General features: G+C 30.7%; 1 protein-coding gene across 1 annotated transcript; it reads right to left on the reverse strand.

Moving 5' to 3' along the window:
* Positions 1-8,062: 8,062 nt before the first annotated feature.
* Positions 8,063-12,198, reverse strand: LOC139866727 (L-ascorbate oxidase homolog). The gene is made up of 9 exons (XM_071855017.1): positions 12,107-12,198; positions 11,262-11,426; positions 11,046-11,155; positions 10,290-10,560; positions 9,968-10,064; positions 9,476-9,821; positions 8,953-9,318; positions 8,364-8,442; positions 8,063-8,271 (listed from the first exon to the last, which is right to left on the reverse strand). Exons 2-9 carry the CDS (start codon positions 11,403-11,405, stop codon positions 8,068-8,070), a joined length of 1,617 nt encoding a protein of 538 aa, XP_071711118.1. The 5' UTR covers positions 11,406-11,426; positions 12,107-12,198; the 3' UTR covers positions 8,063-8,067.
* Between the last annotated feature and the right edge of the window lie 1,537 nt (positions 12,199-13,735).

Raw genomic sequence — 13,735 nt, forward strand, 5'->3', positions numbered from 1 at the left:
CGAATATGAGCTAAAAATTTAGAGTTTTTATAATCTGTGAGTAATATGGATAAAACAATTCATTTTTGTAAAGAGTACTAGTGAATCTATCACAAAAGAGTGAAATGAGATAGACAAGTTTCATCATAACTTTTCACTAGTCATGGTTGAATTTCAGAATTCAAGGGATTCACAGAAAATCTTCGTGATCTGATTAAGATTTGATTCTTCGGTAATTAAGGAAATTAAGATCCTCTTTGGTTAAATACGATAATCTATTTCGATTGCTTTATCGGATATTTCACTATAAATGAACTTCTTCCGCCCCATTATTTCCACAACTCTCATATTTTATACTTCAATTCATATTTTCGAAACATTTTCCAAATTATCAGAAGTCACTGGAAAAGATAGAATTATCAAGAAAACATATTCTTGATTTTTGTTTAGAGATTTAGTAGAATGTAAGAGTCGTGTAACATGGCACATGATGACGGTAGGGTCTGTGAATCATCACGTTCCATTAAAAACTCAGCATGACTTACTGTAATATAATCACGTTGATCTAGTGTCATTATATTATACTAACTCATGCATCAATTCCTAACACTACTTCAAAACATTCATAATTTAAACTCGAAGGTATCAGAATTTAGAAACTAAAATAGTTTCTTTTATGATGTAACACAGATAACGTGAAGAGATGAATAATATCGGACAAGAATATTTATGAAAATATCTTCAGAAATATCGAGGATATTTGTAATGAAAGATATGATGATATCTTAGAATTTCTAATAACAGAGGATGATGAAGAAGATTTGTCCGTAAAGGTTTAGAGTCAGGAGCAAGGTATTCGTTAATGACTTCAGCAGACACTGAATCATTTGGATTCTTTGAGGGCAGGTTTAGTATTTGTGATTTATCCACAGCCTCCTTCATGGTTTGCTTAATCCGTTTTTCCAGTTTCAACTTTTCTGAGCTTTGCCAACACACTTATTCTTTATCTTTATACTTTCGACTGTTAAGGTCGTGTACAGTTTTTGCTGTTGTATTCAGCTTTTTCAAACTTCAAGGTATTGATTCGTAGACTAGGTGCTTTTCAGAATTTCACAATGGAAGATCATAATCCTAAGAAATAATTATTATATGTATGCATATAACTGTTGATATAAAAAACACTGCGAGATGTCGAAATACTGATTGCTGATTCTCGGTAATTGGTATGGAAATTCTTGTTATAAGATATGGATTAGTATATGATAGGGTTTTAACGAACAAATATAATGGTTCCTCTGAGAAACTTAAGCCAATGAGTAATGAAGTTGCGGGTAAGTTTACTGCTAATGTGGTGGAATATAAACGGTTTCCCGGTAACGATGACGAAAGGCAAATTTATATATCATGGTCATAATAAGGCAAACCCGAATGAAAAGTCGAAGTTGATTTGCTGGAGCTGTGACAAAATTGGCTAATTTGGAAAGGGATTGCAAAGTAATTTTTGGTAATAACAACGCCAAAGGAGCTAGTACAGATACGTGTTAAACGTTTACTCAGGTTCCGAATGTTTTCAGGTGCATAACTATATGTACCAATCTTTCCTTCTGTAGATGAAGTGTGGTTCGTTCATCCTCTCGATTGAGGTGTTTTCAAAAATCATGAAAGGTTTGAACGCAGATTGCGATCGTCATGATACAAACGAGGTTTAAGATGAAATCAAGTGGCAAACTTGAAGAAATGTTTAGTTTCATATGTTATAATCAATATTTTAATTCATTTTAATTGTCCAATGTCATTAGTCCACAGCTAGTAGTCCACAATTAGTAGTTCGACAATTCATACATAGTTTAATATATAATATTCGAATTAATTAATACTTATCGTGAACCGTGTACATGTCTCAGACTCGATCACAACTCAAAGTATATATATTATTGTAGAATCAACCTCAACCCTGTATAGCTAACTCTATCATTACTACATATAGAGTGTCTATGGTTATTCCAAATAATATATATAGATGCGTCGATATGATATGTCAAAACATTGTATACGTGTCCCGATATTTAAAATGCGTAAATAATAGTATTTAAATGACGATAAATAAAGTGCGTAAAATAAATAACAGAAATTAAATGACAATAAATAAAATTGCGAGAATTAAATTGCGATAAAATAAATTGCGATAAATAAAATGTAATCAGTTAGCTAGGAACAGTTAGCTGGAAACAGTTAGCGTGGATTCTTAACAAAATTTCTCATAGTTAATTTGTTTGTTTCTAACAAATTTTATTTTTGTCCAATGTTTTCTTCATTATGCCACTTGTTGGATTCTGATAGATCAAAATTCAAATTTGAAATTGAATGAAAAGGGTTATTCTGCGGTGAACGGATACGTATATCGGTGGTTGTAAATAGAATAGTAAATGACTGTTGAATTAGATTTGAAAGAATGTACAGTGTACTTATTAATGTGAAATCTAAATATTCCTCGGGTATTACCTACCCGTTAAAATATTTTCACTATTAACAGTTTGTACGAAAAAAATTTAATTACAATCTTTATGAAATAATATATATACATATATATTTTCTTCAGATGTAATCATGGATTTAATGAGTCAATATGATATTAAACTCATTTGATTTACCGTTAGAACAAGAATATATAATCTCTAAAACATTAGAGATAACATAATCGCCATGTCGAACGAAGATAAATGATGTAGAACGATTCGTAGATTGATGATTATGCCCGAGGTACATAATGAGATGTTGAGGTGTGTGATGTTGAACTTGGGTTGTTGGTGGTACTGGTATTGGTGTTGGTGCTGGTGATGTTGCTGAAACTGGTAAATTTTGCATCATATTCTCCAAAGTCACTACTCCAGCGCGAAATTCGTTGACTTCTTCTATTATTCCGAGATGATTGTCGGTTGGAACAAGCGGATGAATAAGGTTTAGAATTTTAGATAGAATATAATCGTGGCGAGATATTCGGGAAATGAGAGTGAAAATGGTGTTTCGGATTGGTTTGCCGGTAAGTGCTTCAGGTTTTTCACCAAGAGGTGAATTCGGTTGGTGCAAGGGATCGCCTTCTTCGCGTCTTAATTGATTAAGTCGGCTACGAACCCATCAGATGAATTGGTGATGGCTGTTTGGTTGATTCATTATGGTGACGCTGCTTTCGGAGCTTAGGTGAAGATCCATGTCGGAATCCAAGGGACTTGAACTAGTGGCGAGTTCCATTTCGTACGATTGAATAAAGAATTTTCGATATGAAATGGTTTTCGGCTATCCGGTGGTATTCTAATTATATAGAATATCTATATATATAGAACAAAGATTTCGTAGAATACGGTGGAATTTACGGAATATGTCAGGCAAAGTTTACAGTAATAGATACGCTAAGATATGAATTTTGTCTATACACTATTCATGCAATCAATGCAGTAAGATGTGTCTAGACTAAGAATGATAAGCAAATGATTCCCTAAGAATGATAAGCAGGTAATTTTCGACACAAGATGATAAGCAAAACTTTTGACATTTAGACACGGTCGAAGTCCAGACCCACTAATGCATCTAAACAACTATCAGTTAGACACACTAATGCAAGACCTGGTTCGCTAAGACCACCGCTCTGATACCAACTTTAACGACCCGTCCTAATCCATCTGGACGAATACATTACATTTGGTTACATCGCGAGGTACTTGACCTCTATATGATACATTTTACAAACATTGCATTCGTTTTTAAAAGACAAACTTTCATTTACAATGAAAGTTGACGGCATGCATACCATTTCATAATACATCGAACTATAATTGACTTAATAATAATCTTGATGCACTCGACAACTTGAATGCAACGTCTTTTGAAATATGTCATGAATGACTCCAAGTAATATCTCTAATATGAGCAAATGTACAGCGGAAGATTTCTTTAATACCTGAGAATAAACATGCTTTAAAGTGTCAACCAAAAGGTTGGTGAGTTCATTAGTTTATCATAAACAATCTTTTCCATCCTTTTAATAGACCACAAGATTTCATTCAATAATCATACACTCGCAAGTGTTAAAAATTCATTCATATGGATTGAACACCTGGTAACCGACATTAACAAAATGCATCTAGAATATCCCCATATATAAACATCGAAGTACTAAAGCAGTTCAAATTCTCTGACTGGGGCGTGTTAAAGCCCATAGATCTATCTTTAGGATTCACGCCAATTGGTGGTAATTATAATAAACACCAATTCTTAGGCTACCAAGTTCAACAAGGACGATATCCGGTATAACAATCCAACCATAGAATGTAGTTTCGATTACTTGTGTCTATTTCGTAAAACAGTTATAAAAGCAGCGCATGTATTCTCAGTCCCAAAAATATATATTGCAAAAGCATTTAAAAAGGGAGCAAATGAAACTCACAATACTGTATTTCGTAGTAAAAATACATATGACGACATTGAACAACTGAACAATGCAGGGTTGGCCTTGAATTCACGAACCTATATCATTTGTATATATATTAAAACATATACTTGTAATCAGACAAATATATATATTATTATTAGTGATATAATTTTTATATTAATAAATTATATATCTTATTAAGTATATTCGTTTTATATATTTTAATAAATAAGATATTAATATAGTTTTATGATGTTTATTAAGTATATTGTTATATAAATATCATTTGCTAGTTAGCTTTATGCAAATATTAAATAAAGGTAATAATACTATTAGATTTGATAATAATAATAATTAGGAAAATTTTATATAAAATGATAATTTTAATGATACTTATAATGTTAATAATAATGATACTACTAATAATATTCTTAATAATAATAATACTAGTTTTAATAAAATGTTAAATTTAAAAATTAATGAGACTTTTAGTATTAATGATAACGGTAATAATACTGATATTAATAATAACTATAAAAATAACCATTTTATTTCTAAAGATAATAATTTTAGTAGTAGTTCATTAAATGATACTTATGTTATTAATATTAACATTAATAATAATAATAATAATAATAACAATAATTTGATACTTATACTAATATTAATGATAATAATAATATTTTGTGTTATTTTTGTAATAACAATTATAATAATAATCATATTCATAATAATCATACTTATATCAAGGATAATAATAATTCTATTTGTAATTATAATCATGATAGTAATAATAAATTGTAACTAATACTTTTATTAGTAATAATATTGATAATAATAACTATAATACTACTGATAACTATAATAATAACAATAATAATAATAACAATAATAATTTTGAGCATAACAATATCACTTATAATAATAATAATAATAATAATAATAATAATAATAATAATAATAATAATAATAATAATAATAATAATTTAGATAACAACCTTTGAAGAAAACAAATCCAAAAAAAATACGCCGCTGCCGGGGCTCGAACCCAAGACCACTCGCTCCCCCGCTAACACTCTTAACCATAGCACCATTTCGATTTTTCTCTTTATATGTTAGACTCAAATATATTAACCCGTAATTTCTTGTTTCTTATTTCTTCTTCTTCTTCATAAGGAAATCGATCATGTACAAGCTAGATTAATACTGATTGTTCATTTTGTTTTGATATTAATAATTGATACAGAAACGGTTTGAGATTACTTCAATTAATTAAAACAACAAAACAAAAAAAGTAAAATCCCAAAACAGTTCGTTTATGATTTTTATGAACTCAAAATCAACTTTGTAAATTAAGAATGTCTTAGACCAAAATTCCCGAATGAAAAAGGTTTCAAATCCTCCTTATAAACTATTTGAATTATCAATTCAACTTAAGGTATTAAAACGGATTCAAATTTTGTGATGAACAATTAGTTTGACTTTTAGAAAATTACCTTTGACTTCAAAATTCGAATTGGTTATGAAAAATTAAGATTTGAAGCTTTCCAGATAGCTTGAACATATGATTTACAACATCACTGCACTTTTAACTTTTGTAATTTGTTAATTAATCGAGTGGTTTGAAAAATGGACCAAGAACAGGGGTACTCGTCTGGGTTGCTGACTATTTGGATTTAATTCAACTGAATAAAGCTGTTAAGGGTTCTTGAAAATGGGTAGTTGATAATGTGAATCAGTCAGGATCGATTACAGCTGGAATTGATGGAATTAAATAAGGAATGAAGGTCGACAGCTTATATTCTATCAGTACAACAGAAATAATAAAAAAAATAAAGGTGGATCGTGATTGGATATAAGATGGTTCGTTTGATACTGATTAGATACACAAAACAAAAATTACAACAGTCTGATTATGATGCAAAACAGATTTTGATCCTTTTATGTATATATACATGTATTTATCTTATTAATTATTAATACAATGAAAATACTGATTATTGATATGTATATATCAGTATAATATACATCTATTTTATATATATTTGTATATACTTATCTTTATCAGTATTAATATATACTATATATATGTATATGTATTTATATATAACAACTAATTAGTAAATGATTATAACTAATATACTTTTAATACTATAATTAATATTAACAAAAATTTATAATAATATAATAGTAATAATAATAATTATATTATCAATAATGTTAATAATAATAATTTATAACAATAGAAATGATATTATTAATGAATATATCATAATATTAATATTGATTTTTATTTTAATGGGTATTATAAAAATAATAATAATAATAATAATCTTAATAATAACTAAAATCAAAATTTTACCCCTAATTACAATAATAATGATATTACTAATAATAACAATAATATTAGTAATGAAATGTATCCAATTTCATATATATATTATATATACATATATTAATAATATTGATATTAATATTACTAATAATAATGAAAGTAATAACATAAATACTAATATAACAACTATAATTAAATTTGTAATTTCTATATTGATATTACATTTTTCTAATTATGTAATATTTAATAATTATTATATATACGATTATATAATATTTATATCTTTTATATATACTCCAATATATATATATCATAATATTTCTTTATAGAAATCATATATATATATATATATATATATATATATATATATATATATATATATATATATATATATATGTTTTAATAGTTACTTAATCATTCTATTTATTAATTTTACATCTTTAATTCAAATGTTTATTTTATAAATTCAAATTATTATATATACTTACATTTATATAAATATACCTATTTCTTTACAAATAATTGTTCGTGAATCGTCGGGAATAGTCAAGGTTAAATGTTTTCATAAAACGGTTCAAAATTTTGAGACTCAACTTAACAGATTTGCTTATTGTGTCGAATTCATATAAGAATAAAGTTTAAATTTGATCGAAAATTTCCGGGTTATCACAATTGTGAACACACCTTTAACTGAAAATCTAACGTTTGAACTGATCTTCAATTAGCAGTAAAAAAAAACACAAAATCAAACAACAAACATTGGGGACAGACCTAAATTATTCGTCACTCGATTTGATGTCCTGGATAATATGTTGATATTAATGTTCGAACATACCTGATAAACGCCATTAGCAGTTCCAATGATTGTGACTATTTTTACATTGCAGATTTGATATATTTAGAAAATTTGATCGATCGGGGTTTTTAAATTTTAGGATTTGGAGTTATAAACGAAACAAAATAAGAATCGAGAATCCGTTACGACGGATTTAATGATGAAAAAGGGTACGGTTATAGAATGAAAAGGGTGTAATTAACCCTAATCCGAAATTTTGAATGTTTATGTGATTAATAAGGGACACGCGTCAGTAACGTAATTAGTGAATTTTTTATTTCAAAATTATGAGAAAAAAGTATTTGCTGAGGATGAGTGTGATTGCACACGTGGACTTATCTTACCAATTTAGTGAGATAGATAGATACAAGATATATAGAAAAGACAAACAAAATAATAAATAAATATTAGGGATCAGAAAACAAGTTCTAATACCAAAGATACTGTGGTATACAAATACAAGTTACTAAATAAGTACTTATTACATACGGTTTAATCGTGTTGACTTACGGCTCTACCACAAAAAAGAGCATTCGAGGGGATGTCGTATTCAGTTGCAAGACTACGAACAGGATTATAAACTCTGAGGTAGAACTGTTGGCCAAGATATTGTCGTTCCCACATCGCAGACCTTAAATTCCACATACCTTGATTATCCAAAGATACGTATATCACACTCCATGAATTTGGGTACACCTGAAACATCCATAAGTCATAGTTAAGACTTATAACATTAAGGACCATTATTGTAAAGTTATTTTTGAAATTTTGCATGAACAATAGTTTACCTGTACAGTGTGTCTTGTAAGAGCATCAACCAAATTGTAGCTCTTTCTGCTTGCTTCAGACCACTGTCCAGATCCATATCTGCAATTGTTGTCATTACCAAGTTACAAACTATTTGAATCATGATCTTGTAGTAGATACAAGGTTGAAAATCACTACTCGAAGAGTACTCGTTCGGAATTTTTTAGGGAGTACTTGGATGTTGACCAAGTTAGACTTTGACCAAGTTAGACCCAGTTTGATTTTCACCGATTTTGAACAACTTTGACCAAGTTTTGACCGATTTTCAGAGTAATCCCAAGTTTTGACCAATTTTCTGAGTAACCCGAAGTTTTTGCCGAGTTTTAACCAAGTTTGACTTCGACTGATTTTGAGTAAGTTTGACTTTGACCGATTTTGACCGACTCACAGAGTAATACCGATTTTTGGCTCTGACCGATTTTCAGAGTAATCACGAGTTTTGGCAGAGTGTTGACCAAGGTCGACCGAGTTTACCGAGTTCATGCCGAGTACTCGCAGAGTGGTAAAAACCGATCACTCACCGAGTTATTCTGGGTTCTTCAACACTATGTCGTATATATGAAAACTTACCCGACGGCCCAAAAATCATAGCCATCAAGATGCCACGACTGCACGCTCTTCTCATTGTTTTGGAAAACGATTTCAAGAAAGTCGTGAAGTGACGCTGACATAACAGACGTAGCTAAACGTGGGCCACCACCGTTAGGGGAGGCTTGAATGGTATCGGTGGAATACACACCGGGAATTTTCAAGTAATCTGCTAACTTCAACGGGGTGTCTGCATTAATATAAGACACTCCGTTCACAGTGTACCGTTTCTTTCCGTTAATTACGCTAGCTGCATTACTCAAAATAATGGTCCGGGTAGGTTTGATTGTTCCATAATGGAATGAGCCTTGCAGGTTGGGTCGGGCTGCATTTGATGTCAAATTCCACCTGAACATAAAATGGAGATAACCAAAATCACATAGCAGCTACTTATTAATTTAGTAGTGGCGGTTACATGAATGTACAACTGTTTAAAACACATTAATGACATCCCAATGGTTGTCGTTATCAAAATCCACAATATAAATATAAATATAAATGGAACCTGTATGTTCTGGCTTGTTGAATAGACCAATGAACTTGATAAGTGGGTCCCGCAGGGATCGGGCCAGAGACGGGTGTTTTGGAATTGGTATAATGTAATGTTGAGACCGTTGTAAGGACTTTGTTTGTGAACCGTGTCGATGCAACAATGTAGTAGTCTTTAGCAGGTTGATCCAAAGTAACTAGGACTGAAATTGATTGACCAACATGAACATCTAGTGAATCATATATGTTTTGAACCACATTTGACCCTTCAACTTCAACTAATTTCATTTTGTGTCCCTGAATCCTAAAGTTGAACGATGTCGACAAACCCACATTCGATACTCTGAACATGTAGGTTTTACCTAAAAAGTTAATACAGAAAGCACATCACTCTCTTAGAGGTCAGACAAACAGGTAACCAATTTAGTTCTTTTTTTTTTTATCTTTTTTTTTTGTAACATGAATTAAAATTAAAGTAGATATAAAAGTGATACAAGATGATAATGACCTTGATCACCACTGAAAGTGGTTCCAGTTTGTCCGTTTACAAGTATGCCGTCTGGGAACGTAAGTGATCTTCCTGAATCGAGATACTGTTGCAAACCCTGCAACCATAAAAAAGAAATCATTATTTATCATGAAACATGCATACAATGATACAAATCAAGGACATGAAATGATTTAAACCATGACAATAAAAAAAAATCAGTTGACTTTTATGTGTTTTGAGCTAAGATTTGAACTTGAGTTTAACTTGAAAACGACCGAAACAAATAACATAAAATTTGAATTGAAGACCAAGAATTGAACATGATGAATATGATACTGACCTTATGGTTGGCCTTGTACCAGTCACCGATAAGTAAATTAAAGTCGCCAGCTGGAATTGCATACGGGACAGGGATACGAGGTCTGGCATATACATTAATAGCGCCAAAACCACCAGCGGCTTTGTGCATTGCAGTTGAAGGGAAGTATGTGTAGCCTCCGATTTGATCTTTCGGTTGGAATTTGTACGTAAAGTTGGAGTTCGGAGGAATTGGGCAGTTCGTGCCCAAAACTCCATCTTGCCATGAATTCTTTCGTTGTTTGATTCCGTTCCTACAAATGATACATTTATGGATGTCAATATTATTATTTGATCACATAGTTAGGCATGTTTACTTTCCACTTGATGATTTGTTTCTGTACAGTTCTTAATTCAGCAAGTAAAATTGTTGTTTTTTGTTTGTCACTTAATCTGCCACTTGATCTGAAAACCGGTCTTGTTACTAAGAGACATAGAATCAGACACACATTTCCATTAACATGTAAATGGAAACATGACTTAACACAAAAATAAAAAAAGTAAAATGCCCATATAGATTCTTTGGTTCAAGTACATTTACACTAAAGATCAAATTAATGTAATGAAAAGAAACAATATTACAGTAAGCACACATGTGTTCTATTTTATAACTTCCTTAAAGTAGAGTGTTGACTTCTTAAGGTCAAATCTAGCATGCACTGATGCACAGTTAAATAAACAAAAGCTAATATAGTACTTTGAAGTTAATGGCCAGAAATAAATTGACAAAAAGACTCACCATGTCAAGAGGAAAGGTTGGTCAAGTTTATTAAACAAGTTGAGGACAATATTGTCATTTGTGACAACATCAAGTTTAGGACCAGGAAATTGACCATTGATTAAGATCACCTGCAAAAATTCAAACATTGATTAACAATACCAACACAAATTTCACTAAAATAAAATTAAAAAATCAAGATTAAAAACAATTAATTTGAGAATTATGATTAAAAACCTGTTGAGGTACACCAAGAGGGGAAGCAGTTCCATAGGTAACAGTCCAAGTATAATACTTATAAGGGTCTTCTGCTTTCACCACAGATAAACACAATGTACCGAAAATGAAGATCAACAAAAGGGGCAAAATTGTCTTCTTCATTTCACCAGAATCAGCAACCACCTGAAATTACAGAACTTTGATCTTTAAGTTTGTGTATTTGAAATCTGGGTGCAAATCAATCTAATCTTTGAAGAAGGAACTACATTAGAAGAAGATTTGTTTGCAGCGTAACACAATATGTTAGCATAAAACAGTGTGTTGCTCTTGCAGATACAAAAAGCTCCAAACTTTTTCATATGAGTTAACTTCTGCAATATGGGTATCATCTATAAATTAAACCCACGAAGAGAAAACTACATTTTTAGAACATAATTTCAATTTAAATACATATTCAAGAACACAAAATATTAGTATTATAAAATGCAGAGTGTTTTGGCAGATACAAAAAGCTTAGAACTTTGTTTCATATATTTGTTTCTGCAGTCTGGGTATCAACAATATCTTTAGGTTTTAAATGAGTATGTATAAATTATTAAAAATTTTATATTTTTTTCCCCAGAAATACACCAATGGTACCTAAAGCACGGTGTTCTACAGCATTACAAAAGAAAGGAGTAATCCAAATTTGTTTTTACCATTTGGGTATCATAAACCTCAGTAATTCATAAAAAGTGAACAACATTTTGGGTAGAAAAATCAATAATTTCACAAGAACATAAGTATTAGATCCGTAGGTAAAATGAACAAAAATAGAGCAGCCTTAAAAACCCTAGTGACATGAAATGAAAATGTGTACATACCAGGAAGAAAGATTGATGGTAAAATGAGAAAAGATAAGAACAAATGCGAAGTATCGCTATCAAATATGTCTCTGCTGGAGGTATTTATATATAGATGTTATTGCACATTGCAAATATTATATTGTATTGACAAGTTGTTTAATGTATTTATTTATGGTTAAGATTCAAGGGTTTAATTTAGTGGGGAAGGTTTTTGGTGTATTATGAAGAAGAAAGGTGTAAAAGTTAATCACAAAATATGAAGAGATCTGTCTGTCAGCTTTCCAAATTCGGCGAGATTAACGCGGTTTCGAGTAATCATTGATAATTGTGTTTCATTATTGAACGGGCCCATTCTTGTCTCTCTATAATCACTAAGACGATGAATAATGGTCCCATTTGTCCCACAGCCACTTTGACATGTCAACACAAACGATTACAAACGTCTATAGTGAAACGTTTATGAAAAATGAAGCTAGAGCCGTTGTCAATTACAAACGCTCCAAATAAGGGAGAAATGGATTGGTTGAGATTATTTATCTGTAACCATTTACTACGTATTATTTTACCTTTCAAATGTAACAAATAAAATTTTACATCACTCACAAACTTTCTACAACTCTCTCAATATCATTCCTCATTACAACTCCACCTTCTCTCCATAATTGTCATGTTATAGTCATAACGCAAAAAAATACCTTTATCTACTCCACGTAAGTGTTATCATTATCTGTAGTCTAAGCAGACTACATTTTAATCATGTTTAGGAGGTTTTTTAGCCTGTGAGGAACGGAAATTCATCTCCTGCTTGACATTAAATACGGCCACAACGTCAGTTGCATGGTGTCTTAGTTTATTTTTGAACGTTCATCAAGCAACGATGAAGAAACCAGAGGGTGTTTTTGATTTTTTGTTATATATTTCTCTATATCTAATCATATTTTGTCATATTATTTACAATTTTTTCTCAACTACTCCCACAATTTTCACAATTAAACCGTCCCTTACGAGATATAATGAAGACCGTCGTATCCTAAATGTCACTAATATGACGCACATAATACCACTTATGGGCATCGGTTTTGAAAGTTTAAAAGGTTGGGGCATTTCTTCAATGGACAACAATAATAAATAACACTTAATCCGATTTTAACACCTCATAGATATATTTGTATTATTATTTTATCCTTTCTACCAACCTCGTAATCATAATTTGTCATATCACCAAAAATCTTTTAACAACAATTCCCACAACATTATCCATAAAATCTACATAAAATAACATTGTCACGTTACAATCAACTCACTTAAAAATATTTAAAATGTATCTATGTCACAGTCACCGTAACAAGTGATCTTACACCTCATTTTTACCACAACCTTGCAACGTCAAAGTCACTCACGCAAAAAATTCCCCACTCACTCTGTCACCGTTACAAATGGTCTAATGAAATCATATTTTTAAAATAATTCTTTCAATCGTCGAAATTTGTAAAGTGTTACCTTAACAGGAGTGTTTATCGGTTTAATGTGGTTTTGAATTCGTATGTAAAACGAATTTGAAAGCTGAAATGACATGTGTATCTAAAAACTGGAATGAGTATCGAAAAACTGAAGCACGAAACTGACATATGTAACGTGAATATGAAG

Source organism: Rutidosis leptorrhynchoides, chromosome 9 (assembly GCF_046630445.1).
Source record: "Rutidosis leptorrhynchoides isolate AG116_Rl617_1_P2 chromosome 9, CSIRO_AGI_Rlap_v1, whole genome shotgun sequence".
In the NCBI taxonomy this organism is placed as follows: Eukaryota; Viridiplantae; Streptophyta; class Magnoliopsida; order Asterales; family Asteraceae; genus Rutidosis; species Rutidosis leptorrhynchoides.

Bases quoted from the DNA above. Each gene is read 5' to 3' on its own strand.
- LOC139866727 (XM_071855017.1), bottom strand. From the start codon at position 11,405: ATGAAGAAGACAATTTTGCCCCTTTTGTTGATCTTCATTTTCGGTACA. The intron at 11,156-11,261 runs GTTTTTAATCAT...GAATTTTTGCAG, and splicing joins CTCTTGGTGTACCTCAACAG to GTGATCTTAATCAATGGTCA. The intron at 10,065-10,289 runs GTCAGTATCATA...TTATGGTTGCAG, and splicing joins GGTACAAGGCCAACCATAAG to GGTTTGCAACAGTATCTCGA.